Source organism: Betta splendens, chromosome 2 (assembly GCF_900634795.4).
Source record: "Betta splendens chromosome 2, fBetSpl5.4, whole genome shotgun sequence".
Classification (NCBI taxonomy): domain Eukaryota; kingdom Metazoa; phylum Chordata; class Actinopteri; order Anabantiformes; family Osphronemidae; genus Betta; species Betta splendens.
In genome coordinates, this window is record NC_040882.2 from 5,088,017 (window position 1) to 5,105,283 (window position 17,267).

Genomic DNA, 17,267 nt, shown 5'->3' on the forward strand with positions numbered 1-17,267 from the left:
CCGGAGCCGGACCGCCAGGAACCGATGCAGATGCGGCCGGAGCCGGACCGCCAGGAACCGATGCTGGTGCGGCCGGAGCCGGACCGCCAGGAACCGATGCTGGTGCGGCCGGAGCCGGGACGGGAGCGGCCCCCTCCTGGAGGTCGGCAGGGAGCTAACGACGGGAGCGCCCCCCTCCTGGAGGTCGGCAGGAGCTACGACGGGAGCGACCCCCTCCTGGAGGTCGGCAGGAGCTACGACGGGAGCGACCCCCTCCTGGAGGTCGGCAGGAGCTACGACGGGAGCGACCCCCTCCTGGAGGTCGGCAGGAACTACGGCGGGAGCGACCCCCTCCTGGAGGTCGGCAGGAACTACGACGGGAGCGACCCCCTCCTGGAGGTCGGCAGGAACTACGGCGGGAGCGACCCCCTCCTGGAGGTCGGCAGGAACTACGGCGGGCGCGACCCCCTCCTGGAGGTCGGCAGGAACTGCGACGGGCGCGACCCCTCCTGGGGGTCCGCCGGGACTGCGGCGGGCGCGACCCCCTCCTGGGGGTCCGCCGGGACTGCGGCGGGGCGCGACCCCCCTACTGGGGGTCCGCCGGGACTGCGGGGGGCGCGACCCCCTCCTGGGGGTCCGCCGGGACTGCGGCGGGCGCGACCCCCTCCTGGGGGTCCGCCGGGACTGCGGCGGGCGCGACCCCCTCCTGGGGGTCCGCCGGGACTGCGGCTGGCGCGACCCCCTCCTGGAGGTGCGCAGGAACTGCGGCTGGCGCAACCCTCCTCCTGGAGGTGCGCAGGAACTGCGGCTGGCGCAACCTCCTCCTGGAGGTGCGCAGGAACTGCGGCTGGCGCAACCTCCTCCTGGAGGTGCGCAGGAACTGCGGCTGGCGCAACCTCCTCCTGGAGGTTGCGCAGGAACTGCGGCTGGCGCAACCTCCTCCTGGAGGTGCGCAGGAACTGCGGCTGGCGCAACCTCCTCCTGGAGGTGCGCAGGAACTGCGGCTGGCGCAACCTCCTCCTGGAGGTGCGCAGGAACTGCGGCTGGCGCAACCTCCTCCTGGGGGTGCGCAGGAACTGCGGCTGGCGCAACCTCCTCCTGGAGGTGCGCAGGAACTGCGGCTGGCGCAACCTCCTCCTGGAGGTGCGCAGGAACTGCGGCTGGCGCAACCTCCTCCTGGAGGTGCGCAGGAACTGCGGCTGGCGCAACCTCCTCCTGGAGGTGCGCAGGAACTGCGGCTGGCGCAACCTCCTCCTGGAGGTGCGCAGGAACTGCGACTGGCGCGACCTCCTCCTGGAGGTGCGCAGGAACTGCGACTAGCGCGACCTCCTCCTGGAGGTGCGCAGGAACTGCGGCTAGCGCGACCTCCTCCTGGAGGTGCGCAGGAACTGCGACTGGCGCGACCTCCTCCTGGAGGTGCGCAGGAACTGCAGGTGCTGCCTCCTCCTGGAGGCCGGCGGGCGCTGCGGCTCCAAGGGTGACGGGGACTGGAACGACCGCTACAGGGCCGACGGGAACGGGGAATGGAACGACCGCTACAGGGCCGACAGGAACGGGGTCAGAGACAGGGGTGACCTCTACTTGGCCTACGGGAACGCCCTCTACTTGGCCTACGGGAACGCCCTCTACTTGGCCTACGGGAACGCCCTCAACTTGGTCGACAGGGACAGGAGCTGGAACGACCTCAACTTGGTCGACAGGGACAGGAACTGGAACGACCTCAACTTGGTCGACAGGGACAGGAACTGGAACGACCTCAACTTGGCCGACAGGGACAGGAACTGGAACGACCTCAACTTGGCCGACAGGGACAGGAACTGGAACGACCTCAACCTGGTCGACAGGGACAGGAACTGGAACGACCTCAACATGGCCGACAGGAACAGGAACTGGAACGACCTCAACTTGGTCGACAGGGACAGGAACTGGAACGACCTCAACATGGCCGACAGGAACAGGAACTGGAACGACCTCAACTTGGTCGACAAGAACTGGAACGACCTCAACATGGCCGACAGGAACTGGAACGACCTCAACATGGCCGACAGGAACTGGAACGACCTCAACATGGCCGACAGGAACTGGAACGACCGCAACATGGCCGACAGGAACTGGAACGGCCTCTGCTTGGCCGACAGGAACTAGAACGGCGTCCTCCTCTGAGGAGCCGACAGGAACTGGAACTAGAACGGCCTCAATATGGCCGACAGGGACTAGAACGGCGTCCTCCTCTGAGGAGCCGACAGGAACTGGAACTAGAACGGCCTCAATATGGCCGACGGGAACAGGAACGGCGTCCTCCTCTGAGGAGCCGACAGGAACTAGAACGGCCGCAACATGGCCGACAGGGACTGGAACGGCCGCAACATGGCCGACAGGGACTGGAGCGGCGTCCCCTCCGGAGCTGGCATGACAGCTTACAGCTGCCGAGCTCGACGGGGGAGACGTCGGGCCTGATTGGGTGGGGTTAACAGTCGTCAGACGGACAGCGCCCTCTGACGGGGACAAGGACGGAACTGGGGTCAGGGCAACACACGACTGATCTGGGGTCTGGGCAACACACGGCTGATCAGGGGTCTGGGCAACACACGGCTGATCAGGGGTCTGGGCAAGGGGTCTGGCAAACACACGGCTGATCCAGGGTCTGGGCAACACACGGCTGATCTGGGGTCTGGGCAACACACGGCTGATCTGGGGTCTGGGCAACACACGGCTGATCTGGGGTCTGGGCAACACACGGCTGATCTGGGGTCTGGACTAGGTTTGACTGGGCTGGGGCCTGGAGACGACAGGGCTGCACCGGGGCATGAGTAACACACGGTTTAACTGGGGCCTGGGCAACGCGCGGCTGAACTGGGGCCTGGGCAGCGCGCGGCTGAACTGGGATCTGGGCAGCGCGCGGCTGACTTGGAAACTGAGCAGCGCGCGGCTGACTTGGAAACTGAGCAGCGCGCGGCTGACTTGGAAACTGAGCAGCGCGCGGCTGACTTGGAAACTGAGCAGCGCGCGGCTGACTTGGAAACTGAGCAGCGCGCGGCTGACTTGGGAACTGAGCAGCGCGCGGCTGACTTGGAGGCTGAGCAGCGCGCGGCTGACTTGGAGGCTGAGCAGCGCGCGGCTGACTTGGAGGCTGAGCAGCGCGCGGCTGAACTGGAGACTGAGCAGCGCGCGGCTGAACTGGAGACTGAGCAGCGCGCGGCTGAACTGGAGACTGAGCAGCGCGCGGCTGACTTGGAGGCTGAGCAGCGCGCGGCGGAACTGGAGACTGAGGGCCGCGTGAGAGCAGGAAATCCTCCCAGGGAAATAACCATGGAGCTGGGCAGGTTGGTGTAGGCACGACGATCCGACGGGGCGGGGAGGAGGAAACCGAAACCATAGGCGGTGCGACTGGCGCTGGCGTGGTACAGAGCGTGTCGCTTAATTCATCAAACTTCGCGCATAGTCGCTCGTAGAGGCGATGAACGCTGGGGTGATCTAACGCGGTGTCATCGTCCTCCAGCGTCACTATTGCCACCTCTACGGCGCTGCGCTGATCCTCCGAGTTACTAGCCCGTCGGTAATCCTCCGCAAGGATCTCGAAATACTTATGTAGGTCGCTGGGTAGCTCGGCGCAGGTAAACTCCATACTTCCGCGGGAGAGTTATATTCGCCGTAAAAAAAAACAAGGAAAAACAGTCACTGACCTGACCGGAGGCTAAGTGCTGGCTGGGTCCAAGTTTGGCCAGATTGTTCTGTCAGGAACTCGAAGCAGGCAGACGGCGAACCCACATGCACAGCACGGAGGCGATATTATAATCCACAAAAGGGTTTATTCTCAAAGGCACGGTCAGACGGTCCAGGTCATACACAGAAAAGGCTCGGCGAAAGTACAGACAGGGAACAGGCAAAAACTCACGGTAAGTAGGTAATCCAAGGTCGGGCAGGATACATGATACGGGCAGGAACAGGACACGGGAAACACGAACACTCAGGGAACTAGAATACGACAATCTGGCATCGAACTAAGGACACAGGTGGTGGTTAAATACAGTGATTTGATTAACTGATTACCGACAGGTGTGGGTAATGAACTAGGGAGAACAGAACTGATAACAGGAAGTAACGCAAGAACGGAAACAGAAACTGGGAGTGCTACCAAAATAAAACCGGAACTGGAACCTGGAACCAAAATAAGACAAGGAGGACATGACGTGAAAACAGGGAACAACTAGAGACAAAGACACTGATCATGACACATAGCTGGCTTGCTGCGTGAGAGAAGAATAGGGAAGAGAAGGATGTACACAGCGTGGAGTGAAAGTAGGTGATGGAAAAAGAGTAAAAGGAAAGGAAAAAGGAAAAACATTAAAATCACAATAAACATTTAACTGAGACATATGCGAGAGAGAATGAGTTTGAATATTGGATGTAAAGTTATTACACTTAGTTACCTTTGCATCTATTTTTTTCTTTTAACAAACCATTTACATTAAACCATTTTTGTTACATACCACCTGCTAGTACAGCCACGGAGTTGCTTCCCGATCCCGGTAGAGCTTTCCGTTGGCGTACAGTTTGTCGATGCTGATGACAGCCCTGTAGCCTTCTGTCATGAACTTTTTACGGATGGGGAACAGTCGGAGGCGGCGGTCGAGGATCTCCTTGAGGAACTGATCATTGACGCTGTAGTCGGTTCCCTTCAGCTGTCTGCCCCGGCTCTTAACCAGTTCCTTCTGGAATCCCCAAGAACACCAGGTTGTCCCTCATGCTGCGGGCCTGCAGATCGATGGTGCCTTCTTTTATTTTTTTTTTTTTCGGCCGCTAGCTGAGCCACATCCTCAGGGACTGCACCGTTCCCTTCAGGGCCTCGTTCTCTGTGGCGAGAGAAACCACCTGTTGCTGGCTAAATTCCAGGGATTTGTGGAGGCCTGGAAATCTCGCCAGACACATGTCAAAACTTGTTATTTTGTTTCTCTATGGGCTCCAGGATGTCCGTGATGTTTTTATCAGCCGAACTAGCTTCAGGTGACTTAGCTGAGTCAGACGGACTGGATCTTTTGTTTGGAGCAGTGTCTTTTTTATCCATTACCAGACGCTCAAAGATCTCGTCGATGTACTGGAAACTTTCTTCGGTGTTATCCAGAATGGTAAGATGGTTGATTATGTCCGTAGGATGAAGTAGTTATTTATATATATTTATTGGCGGATAGTTTATCAAGCTGTTGTTTACTGCCAGTATCGCACCGCATTGTTAAATTTTCTTGCGCAGTTCTCGCAGAATCTCGCGTTCTCTCACAGCATCACGTTCTCCTCATGTCTTTTCTTTAAATGTGACACAGTAGCAGAGACTTAATAAATCATGTCTCCACATGTTTGAAGGATCTTTAGAGGCGTCTGATTCATCTCAGGCGACACTTCAACCTGTGTGGGATGGTTCATGTCAGACAATGATGTCACTTTGTAGAGACACAAGCAGGAAACAGGAGCATGAATTTGAGGCTGCAGACATGTTTCTACGGCACAAGGGGAGCAGGCAAAAGCGAAGTCTCAACCACAGGCAGACAGGCAACAAGGTAAACAGGCAGGGCTACAGTAGAGGCAGGGATAATAAACAAAAACAAAGCACAGAATACTAGCTGGGAAGGCAGAGGGAAGAGTTAGAGGAGGGTCCGAAACAAACACAAGACAAAACCGATTAACAAGAGTCCATGACTCTCATGATGGCGGTTCCGTCCCTTCTAGCGTCAATGCAGAGGCGGGAGCTGAAGCGACGGCAACACAACAACACAAGCATAGTCACTCTGCTCATTTTAGACTAAACATCAGTGATCAGGAAAAATCTGACTCATTATTAATGCTTTGATCCACATCTTTGATTCTTTATTCAGATTGAGAGGCTGCAGTTTGTCAGAGATCAGCTGTGATTCTCTGGTCTCAGCTCTGAAGTCCAACCCGTCACATCTGACACAACTGGACCTGAGTCAGAACTACAACGTGCAGGATTCAGGACTGAAACAGCTGTGTGGTTTTCTGGAGAGTCGTCACTGTCAACTGGAGACTCTGAGGTCAGACTCCATGTTTAAGTTCTGTGTGAGTTTAATGTGATGTGAACTGTATCAGCTTTGTCATAAGGTCAAATCACCTTCAGGACTGATCACATTCAACTGTTCAATTACTAAAAAGAAAGGTAAAGGAAGTCAGTAAGTGTTGATGATGGTTTAATAGTGTCTTAAATGTGATTTAAATGTTTGATGTTTGCCTGTGACTCTTAGAACTGACTGAGACTAAATGATGACACTTGTATAAAGCAGGTACAGAGAATCTGCTCGGAGCAAATAGAAGCAGGAGAGAATCAGCAGCAGCTTCAGAACAGGACACAGAACTAAATAGTTGAGTGAATTCATTAATGATCATCAAACACCACAGACAGTGGATGATGTTTGATTGGAGGAGGAGCAGAGAAGAGGAAATGAATCCTAGCAGCATCACAGAACCACCATCACCTGCAGCAGGAAGCACAGCTGTTCCAGAGGAGTGAAGAAGGTCAAAGGTCACTGACAGCTTGGATCCTATGGAGACACTTTGGTCCTAAAGCATGTGTGGAGTCAGTGTCTCTGTTCTCTGTGGTGACGAAGCCTGAAGTTCACTGGTGTTTATCAGTTTAGACAGGAACATTTCAGTCAGGATCATGTTGTTGGTTCTGTCTCCATCAAGACGACATGGAACAAACCAGTGAATCACAATAAAAACACAAAGATGTTCCTGAAGAACTCTCTCTGAGAGAAAATCATGATGACACCATGAGACACTGATTGGTTTCAAATAACTCTGTGTTTTATACTTTTTCATCTTTGATACGTTGTTCAGATTGAGATTCTGCAGTTTGTCAGAGATCAGCTGTGATTCTCTGGTCTCAGCTCTGAAGTCCAACCCGTCACATCTGACACAACTGGACCTAAGCTGGAACAACCTGCAGGATTCAGGAGTGAAGCATCTGTGTGGTTTTCTGGAGAGTTGTCACTGTCGACTGGAGACTCTGAGGTCAGACTCCATGTTTTAGTTCTGTGTAAGTTAATGTTATGTGAACATTGTGCTGAGACATGAGGCTGATGTTCTACTGATCCACACTGAGGGTCTTCATGGTAAAGTCTGTTTTCTTCTTTGGTGGTTTCGTCAGTTCACTGTTTAGTTTTAGTTTAATTCAGTGATTTTATTCTTTTATTTCATCAGTGAGAATAAAAACAAAACCAGGTTTAATGAGTCAGAAAAGCTTTTCACTTTTCTAAGGCTCCTACATGTTGGTTCTGACCCAAATATTTAAACCCAAGATGCCGTAATCAGAATTTCTGGATGTACTTGTTTGACACTTTTCACCAGTTTGACTCCATTAAATGTTTTCTTACTATAAAATGGTTTTGTGATGATGCCGTTTCATCAATAGAACATTTTGTTTATGTTTCTATAAACTTGTCACGAGACCTGCATCCTGTTGGTTCTGATGTTTGGACCTTCTAGGTTCAACACCTTCACTTTCTAAAATGTCTTCAGCTCCAAACACAATGAGACACTGAATGGTTTCAACTGACTCTTTGTTTCCACTGTTTCATCTTTGATTCTTTATTCAGATTGAGTGGCTGCAGTTTGTCAGAGATCAGCTGTGATTCTCTGGTCTTAGCTCTAAAGTCCAACCCGTCTAAACTGAAAGAACTGGACCTGAGCTTCAACAAGCTGCAGGATTCAGGAGTGCAGCATCTGTGTGGTTTTCTGCAGAATCGTCACTGTCGACTGGAGACTCTGAGGTCGGTTCACTGACTGTTACTGTTCTAGGTTCTACTGTAGGTCTGTGGTTCTGCTTCAGGGAACTAGCAGTTTCTCTCCTGACAGTTAATAGTTTGATTTGTTTGTTCACTTATAGTTTGATTACTTTGGTTCCACTCAATGAGCATTAAACATTAAAACACAAACAACCGTATAAAACAAGATTCTTATTATTCTTATATGCTGAACTCAAATTGTTTCTTACTGTAGACCCCAAAATCCTAAAGTTATTTAATAACAGACAAATGAAACAACCAGAACTGGTCCAAGTCCAAAAGTCCAGTTGTGGTTTTCACAGTTGTTCCTCAGCATCTATGCATCCATCTTCCCAACAACCTGTCCTGTTTGGGTCTGCATGGTTCTGGAACTGATCCCAGATGTCACTCAGCAGGAGGCAGGGTCCAGTCTGGACCGGTCATCAGTCCATCACAGGTCCAACACACAGAGACAGACAATCAGACCTATGGAAGCTCAGAGTCAGCAGCTAAGCAGCAGAACTTCAGGTCTTTGGACTGTGGCAGGAAGCTGCAGAACCAGAACAGAACCCACACAGACACAGGGAGAACATGAGAAGCCCACACAGAAAGGCTCCTGCTGAACCCAGGTCCTTCCAGCTGTGAACACCACACAGTCAGTTCACATCAACACAAAGTCCAGTTCATCAGAACCACTGCACAGAAACACAAGGTGGCACCAAACAGGAGCCAGTCAGTGAGTGTGTGTTTGTTCCCAGTGGAACCAGGCAGGTCCATCCTGGTTGGAAACTCATTCATCACATTCTTCTTCTTCTACAGTTTCAATTCATTTCAGTTAGTTGTCATCAAAGTGTTTGTTGACTGATATGAAACCTTCACAAGTTAAAACACTTGCATTTCTCACTGATGTTTTTGAAGCAGCTGCAGAAAATCCAGACCAGTGTTGGTTTCAATTCATCAATGTATCACAAGAATCAGAGAGAATCATTGCAACAAACATTTGGCTTCAATCAAGTTTGAGTCCATCAGCTTCTCTACTGATTCCAGATGTGACTGAGGTCAACACCCGCTTGTGAATCAGTGCTGACATCAACAGGTGTACTGTATGAATGTTGTGCTGACATGTGGATGATGTGTAGAAGCTGAGATCATGACGACACAACAACACAAGCACAAAGTCACTCTGCTCATTTTAGACTAAACATCAGTGATCGGGACAAATCTGACTCATTATTAATGCTTTGATCCACATCTTTGATTCTTTATTCAGATTGAATTACTGCAGTTTGTCAGAGATCAGCTGTGATTCTCTGGTCTCAGCTCTGAAGTCTAACCCGTCACATCTGAAACACCTGAACCTGAGTAACAACAACCTGCAGGATTCAGGAGTGAAGCTTCTGTGTGGTTTTCTGGAGAGTCGTCACTGTCGACTGGAGACTCTGAGGTCAGTTCAGTGACTGTTACTGTTCTAGGTTCTGACTGTGGTTCTGCTTCATGGAACCAGCCGGTTTCTCTCAATCTCAATCTATCCACCTTCTAATGGCTTAGTCCCATGCAGGGTTGCGGGGGATGCTGGAGCCTTTCCCAGTTATCTATAGTATGGATGACAGGCAGGTTACACCTTGGACTGGTTGCCAGTTCATCGCAGGGCAATATACACAGACAGGCAACATAGGATGTTTTTTGGACCATGGAACGAAGCCGGAGAGAACCCACATGAACACTGGGAGAATACGCAAACTCCACACAGAAAGGCACCTGCTCCTCCCCGGGAATCAAACCCAGGCCCTTCTTGTTTTGACAGTGCTACCCACTGCACTAAAGTTTTTTTATAACAGACTAATGAAACAACCATAACTGGTCCAAGTCCAAAAGTCCAGTTGTGGTTTTCATAGTGGTTCCCCTTGCATCTATACATCCCTCATCCCAACAACTTGTCCCATTTGTTCTAATGCTTTGATTCACACCTTTCATTCTTTATTCAGATTGATTGACTGCAGTTTGTCAAAGATTAGCTGTGATTCTCTTGCCTCGGCTCTGAAATTCAACCCGTCACATCTGACACAACTGGACCTTAGTGACAACAAGCTGCAGGATTCAGGAGTGAAGCGTCTGTGTAGTTTTCTGGACAGACGCCACACTCAACTAGAGACTCTGAGGTTAGTTCACTGACTGTTACTGTTCTAGGTTCTGACTGTGGTTCTGCTTCAGGAAACCAGCAGGTTGTTCTCTTCACAATTAAAGATTTGATGTGTTCGTTCATTTATAGTTTGATCTTTTTGGTTCTACTGAAATCAAGACAAAAATAACATTTTAAAACAATATGCTTTATATATGTTGAACCCAAATTGTTTCAAAAATCCTAAAGTTATATATAGTTATAACGGACTAAAGAAAAGACAGATCTGGTCCAAGTCCAGTCATAATTTGCACAGTGTTTCCCCCTGCATCTATACATCCATCATCCCAAAAACTTGTCCTATTTGTCCTAATGCTTTGATCCACACCTTTCATTCTTTATTCAGATTGAGTTGCTGCAGTTTGTCAGAGATCAGCTGTGATTTTCTGGTCTCAGCTCTGAAGTCCAACCCGTCACATCTGAAACAACTGAACCTGAGAGAAAACAAGCTGCAGGATTCATCAGTGAAGCGTCTTCGTGACCTGGTGCAGAGTCCAGACTATGGACTGCAGACTCTGAGGTCAGTAGAGGTTGGAGTCAGTCTGTGCCGCTAGCAGTATTGGACTAAACTCAGTTAGTGTCACTGCTCTTTGTCCTGGACGTGACAGATTATGACGGGAGTCTTTGTAGACACTCACTGATCTGCTCTTTGCGCTCCCATTTTCTCTTTAGCTGGAAGCCATGATCCGGATGTAAAACCCTTGGAACAGAACCAGAACCCAGAACCCTTGGAGACCACTCTCAGTGTGAACTGATCTGAGACCAGCTGCTCTGTGTCCAGTCCACCAGGATCATGTGGGAAATGAAGTGTGTGGTGCAGTAGTTAGATATCTGGGACAGTGTTGACTGTAATTCTTCTTCATGCTCCTCTAGAGGTTAGTTACAAGAGCTACAGAACAACAAATGGGCTTTAGCTTTTAGAACCATTGGCCCATTTAGATCAGAGAGAGACCAGACTGATGGCTCTGCTTCTCTCTCTCGGAGAATGTTGGCTATGTCTCTATAAGAGACTATTAATTTATCTGTAGGTTCACTACTTGTCTACCAAGGTCAGTGAAGACTTGTTAACACTAACACACAGCTGCTAAAGTTTCTCTCACTTCATTTTGTCCACCTGCATTTGCTTTATGTTCTGTTGTAATAAACAGTTTCAGGAGTAAATACTCCATCAGGCCACTAGATGGCACTCATCTCTAGAGAGGAGCCGTAAAACCCTACAGAGGTGATAGTAGTAATGACCCACTGGGTCCTGATCCAGAGACACCAGACTCCAGCTCTCCTTGACACAGCTGCAGATATCACTTTGATGTCCACTGCACTGTTTAGAAAGCTGAAAGCAATGATGCAGCAGACAGGCAAGGACCTAAAACTGCACCCCTGCTCCCTGAACATCCAACCTTACTCTCCAATGGAAAGTACACTCACAGCAATGGCGCTGATCCAAGCGTCTGTTGGACTCATGAAATTGGTCCATTCAGTGTATGTTTGCCCTACTGACACGATCCCTCTGCTAATAGGCAAAGACCTGCTCAACTGCTTGGAATTTATAATTGACTTCAAGCACTCCAGGATCTGAACCTTTACCCCTTTCCCATCACCAACCTGCAGAGACCTGGTGCTGTGCCACTTAACAATACTCCAGTTCTCCTATTTTATGTCACCTATTGCATTTTTCAGTTTATATTACAGGTCACCTCAGTGAACCTTTTCTATTGCACTGCATTAGTCATTATGACTCACTCATTATGAGTGTCTACCTATTTCAACATCACAGCAGCTCTAAATGTTAACGTTTTTTACTGAATTAAAATGAAAATAACTTCATAAACCACTTTGACCACTTTTAAGGTGGTCAAGTTAAACAGTTAAACCAGTAAGACATAGTTAATGTGCCCTTTAAACGGAAGCTGCATTATTATACTTTACCGTAATGACATTTACCACAATATCTGCAGAAAAACAAACTTTCCTTAAACAGGCAACACAGTGGATTTGGAACTCGCTCCGCACTGTAAACACGGCGTCTGATGTTGATTCAGTTGCAAAAGCAAACTTCACATCCCATCCTCTACTACGTATTGGCACAGAGACATTAACATATTGTCTCCACTCGGTCAAAAGGTGTAAAATACTTTCTTTAGACAAAGAAAAAGCTCCATGGGAGATCGGGCAGCGTGATCACTGCACCTACGTAGCTGTGAGACGCCAAAACCTTTCACTTGACTTTTTTTACACGCTCTTCTTATGGGATTTTACACAGGTCTGGCAGACTACCACTGCTAACTTGTAGAGAATATCATATAATAAAAATAAATTGTAATAAACTCTCTCTATGGTATGCCAGAACGCCAGGACTCAGTAGATCTCTGACTCATTGGTGCAGTTGTTTGTTCTGCATATATTGATTCTGCATGAGTTAAAAGAACTGTTTTACACTTATTTAGCCGAAGACAAAACTCAAGAGGAGATCTGACAATTCGCTCAGCTGCACCTAGTCTATGGAACGCTCTCCCAGAGTACACAAGAACGCCACAGAATGTGGACGCTTCGTAAAACATATTTATTGACCGGAGTTTTTAAAGTCTGCAAAATCCAGAGTCGCTCAGATTTATTTGCGACATCTGATTCCTCGCGCAGGAATAATATCACAATAAAATCGAACACTGCACGTGAGAGCGCGCACTCGGTCTGTCTAAGCATACAGTACAGCTGCTTATTTTGGTTTTCAACTGCCATAACTTGGAAATACTACTATACTAAATACTAAAATCGTCTGCTAAATAATACAGGCAGCCAGCCCTATTAGTCATTTTTTATTACCTTGTATGCCAAAATATAAAAATGTTCAGTAATTACAACTTCTGCTTCCACCGAGATTCGAACCCGGGACAAAAAACTGCCGTACCAAGGGTGTTAAACAATACACAAACCATTACACCACAAAGATGTTGGAACATAATTGTACATGGGCCTACATAACTTGAGTATAGGACAGTGTCATAAAAGCCAGTGTGGGGGCTGATCGCCATCTATAGGCCAAAAAGATGTAACACATGCGCCAACGCGGTAAAAACAAGGTGATACCGCGCTGCAAATGGAAACAGATTGTGGTAAAGGCTGACACTACGACTCTAGCTGCTGAGGAGACTGAGTCTTTTGGAGTGAGGGGGCCTCTCCTGAAGACCTTCTATGACTCTGGTGGCATCAGCCGACCTGTACGTGTGGTCTGCTGGAGCAGCAGCATCACAGTGAGGGACAGAAAGAGACTGGACAGGGTCATCAAGAAGTCCAGCTCTGTCCTGGGCTGCACTCTGGACACGGTGCAGGAGGTGGTGAGAGAAGGGTCCTGGATAAACTGACATCTATCATGGACCAGGACCCACCCTCACTGTGTGAAGGAGAGATAATGCAGCTCTTTCTTCCTCAATCAGACTCTACAATGAGCAATGTTTTTTGCAATATCTTCCCTCATATCTGTACAGTACTCTATTCATAATGTGCAATAATCACCATCCACCTCAGTATCTGCACCTCTGTTTATACTGCATGTGTATTTTTTTTCTACTGTATGTTCCTACAGTAAAACTGAGCTGTTGTAAGATGCATTTTTTGAGGTTTGTAGCAAAATTGCTACAAACCTCATTGTTGCAACAAAAAGTTCTGATAAGTTACAAACCGTGGAATAAAACAAAACAAAAACTACAGCATAAGTTACTTTAAACCAAACCAAACATGCTTAATCATTATAGACCACAGCTGATGTGACTCTTACCTTGTAGAAAAACTCCAAACATAAAAAGTGAACAGTAGATATAGAAACACATGTTCTTCATGTTTCTGCATGAACGGACTGATTCAATTCAGAGATCGCTACTAGAGAGGTCAAATTATCTCTGAACAGTAGGTGGGTGTTGATGTGAACAACAATGTAACAAGCCACATTGGTTAATTTGTCCATCGCCACTGAATTTACATGTTTTGCGGTTTCTTAGTTGAAATCAGATTATAATTTAATTTAGTTAATGTTATTTTTGAGTTGTATCACTTGTTACAACAATGTGTTAATGAACAGAAAATTATGAGAAACATTGTGTTTGTTTGTACACATGTGTAAAGCTTTTTAATGTATGAATTCCTCAGACTTTAAACTGATTCTAAATGTTTTATTGTAATGGTCAGAGGGTCAAGTATTAAAAAACATAAAAATAACAACAATTTAATTTTTTTTTACTGTTTTTTTTATATCTACACACTTACTGTAACATCAGATCTGCATCCAAACAACTGTTCCTCTAGTAAACAGAAATGAAACATCATTGTTGCTAAATAAAAATATATAATACAAAATTCTGAAGAATTTACACTGAACACACAAACACAGATATAAAAGATAATACAAAATCAGAATGACAAAAAGCTGCCATTAATATTTCTGAGCTGCGACAAGTGAAGTCACAGCAACATCAGTAACAAACAAAGTACAGCAGCACTTGAATAAGTGAAGGACTCCACTAAGGTTCATACAGTAGCAAAAGGAAAACAGAAAATCCTGCAGCTAAAGCTGTGACATAGTGAAATTCAGGCTGATTTAGCATGAACAATAACGACTGTCTTCAGTTCTTGCTCAGTTGCCAGAGTTTCTTGATTCAAGTCTTCTGGTTCATCACCTTTTAATTGTTTCAGCTCTGGATCTGACAGACTTACACTTTCTCCTTTTCCTTTAGGAGGGGTTTGTTTTCTGACCTCGGTTTTCTGCGTTACTGAAGGTGTAAATACTGTAGTTCTTCTTGTACCTTGGATGAATTAGTGTCTTCCTTTGAAGGTGTTCGATTTCTAAAACGATAATCAGAACATAGTTTTACTCCAGTTATTTAAATATTCCAAGACTTTTGGGCAGATAAACACTGACATTAAGTTTGCAGCTTCATTTACACGTGTGCTATTAACATCACAGCATGTGATGGGAAAGTGTAAAATGTGACATTGATATAAAAATCTGTTTTTATTTGAGCAGAAGAAAAACAGTAGAGAAGAACTTACATGTACGTGGTGTCTTTGTTATTAGTGTCTTCAGTAGTAGATTGTGTAGTAGTGACAAGTGAAACAACAATGATGGACCAACCCAATGCAACGACCACTAACAAAATCCATCTCCCTCCTATAAAAATAAGGCAAAAGAAAAATATTAATAAAAAGGTGTAAACAGTAAATACAACAAAAACATTTTAGTAACTTACTCTTGTTGCTGTTTTCAGATTCTTTATCAAACCCTGAAAAAGAGAAACTGAAGCATCAGACTGATAAAGAATCTAAAAGTGCATGAATCAGTGTTTGGACGTGTTTCTCACCATCAGCAGACTTTGGTTTAACCTCAGTAATATTCATAAACACCTCTTTCTGAGGACCAGAGGGGACTCTCACTGCACATCCAACCTGGGTGCCGTCGCCATGGAGACCAGACAGCACAGCTGTCTTGGTGACAGTGAGTGTGTTGTTGGCGTTGGTGACAGTGACGGTGCTGTAGTGGGAGAAGTAGAGGTGCTGCTGTGTGACAGTCAGTGTTACTGTGGGAGCAGGTCGAGCTGTGACTGAGCAGGAAACAAGGGACTCTTCAGAAGAGTTGGATCCTCTGACATGAAGAATGGGCTCATGAAGCTCTGAGGACACACACATCACAGAGGAGGAAGGTCACACACACACACACACACACACACACACACACACACACACACACACACACACACACACACACACACACACACACACACACACACACACACACACATCACAGAGGATGAAGGTCCCACACACTCTTATTACAAAATGAAAGCAAAATCATGTTTTCTCAGGTTCTTACCACAGACTTGGAGGCAGGTTCTTCCTTTAAAAGCTCCTTCAGGGTAGGTGATAAACAGACACAGGTAACAACCTTCATCATGCTCTGTCACACTGCTGATAACTATGGAGCTGTTCTGTAGTTCAGTAACTTTAAACTTCACTTTATCTCTAAAATCAGGATCCACTCTTTGGCCAAATTTATTGTAAGTTCCCACATTCTTGTCTTCAAAATCAGGTAAAATTTTGTGCCACATGACTTGAAGAACTTCTTTAGGTTCAGTGAGCAAACAGTTGAGATGAGCCTCTTCTCCTAGAGCTGCCATCACAGTCTGATGAGTCTGGACCTGAGACCTCACACCTGTGGAGGAAGGGAGACGAAGGAAATTAAGATTTGTTTGCAATAATTAAAAGAGGGTCAGAATAGTTGTTACTTTCTGTTAAGGAAAGAAAAACCCACAATCAATAATGAAACCTCTATTGAATTGTGGTATAAAAGAAAGTAATAAAACTGGTCAGGATAAAAATTATGGAACCTTAAACTACAGTGTGTTCTATCATTAACATCACAGGTTGGTTAGAGTGTTAAAATGTGCAGTTTCATGCTGTCACTCAGCACGGAAAACTTAAATTGTCTCAGGAAATTACAAAGGTGTCAGGAAACCTGGGCTGGGCTCTCGCAGTCCTTCCCTCCTTTCTCCTCTGATCACATTCATCAAGTCATTAGCTAATTTTATATGTGTGTGCCTTTCCCTTAAATGTGCGTGCGTGCGGTTCAGGGTTCAGCAGAGCAGGGCAAAGTTTGGAAGACTGTGGAGTCTCCTCCCTGATGGCAGCAGACTGATGAAGCTCTGTAGTAGATGGGTCAGGTCACCACCAAGCTACAGATGATCTACCTGATACTGATGATCCCGACAATCCCCCCAGCTGGTCTCACAATGCGGTGGAGAGTCTTTTGGCAGGACGCGTTGCAGGCGCCATACAACATCGTGATGCAGCTGTTCAGAATGCTCTTGATGGTGCCCCTGTAGAAGGTGTGCATGACGGGGGCCTGGGGTCTGTCTCTCTTCAGTTTACGAAGAAATAGAGACACTGCTGTGATCTCTTTACAAGTGATACAATGCTTAAACCTCCAGAAGAGGTTTAATGTGATGTGCACACCCAGAAACTTGGTGCTTCTCACTCTTGCGTTGTTAATGGAGAGGAGCATGCTGAGTGTGTGCTCTCCTGAAATCAACAACAATCTCCGTCGTCTTTAGGATTTAGGAGGAGATTTAGGAGGAGGAAGGGGGTCAGAAAAGACCTGATGTGCTGCATGACTAGCCGTTTGAAACACTTCATTGGGAGTGAGAGCAACAGGACGGTAGTCATGCATGTCTGTATTCAGGTATTAACAGCAGTGATGTGGTCTGAGGTTCCAAGGTGGGATCAAGGCCACGCAAAATGGCGGATCAAGGCTATGGAAGTCAGTCTGGGCCGAGTCAGAGAGCCGTGAGGACCAG

At 47.4% G+C, this 17,267-nt stretch overlaps 2 protein-coding genes across 8 annotated transcripts in view; one reads left to right on the forward strand and one right to left on the reverse strand.

Annotated features, from left to right (window-relative positions):
* Positions 1–11,096, forward strand: part of LOC114845087 (NACHT, LRR and PYD domains-containing protein 3-like) — a 182,779-nt gene extending 171,683 nt beyond the window's left edge. For all 4 annotated transcript variants that reach the window (XM_055507034.1, XM_055507035.1, XM_055507037.1 and 1 more), the window contains 7 exons: positions 5,847–6,023; positions 6,826–6,999; positions 7,584–7,757; positions 9,022–9,195; positions 9,737–9,910; positions 10,277–10,450; positions 10,603–11,096. In XM_055507034.1, coding sequence (XP_055363009.1) covers positions 5,847–6,023; positions 6,826–6,999; positions 7,584–7,757; positions 9,022–9,195; positions 9,737–9,910; positions 10,277–10,450; positions 10,603–10,615 — 1,060 coding nt within the window. In that variant the 3' untranslated portion in view covers positions 10,616–11,096. The remainder of the gene's footprint in view (positions 1–5,846; positions 6,024–6,825; positions 7,000–7,583; positions 7,758–9,021; positions 9,196–9,736; positions 9,911–10,276; positions 10,451–10,602) is intronic.
* The window catches only part of LOC114845095 (OX-2 membrane glycoprotein-like), a 123,424-nt gene that overhangs the window by 104,457 nt on the left and 1,700 nt on the right, over positions 1–17,267 (reverse strand). For 2 of the 4 annotated variants that reach the window (XM_055507038.1, XM_055507040.1), the window contains exon 1: positions 13,703–13,777. The exons of 1 other annotated variant lie outside the window; for it this stretch is intronic. In XM_055507038.1, the coding sequence (XP_055363013.1) occupies positions 13,703–13,763 (61 nt within the window). In that variant the 5' untranslated portion in view covers positions 13,764–13,777. Of the gene's footprint in view, positions 1–13,702; positions 13,778–14,078; positions 14,764–14,970; positions 15,089–15,167; positions 15,201–15,278; positions 15,588–15,787; positions 16,127–17,267 lie in introns of those variants that run through there. One more of the 4 variants, XM_029132927.2, reaches the window with a different exon arrangement.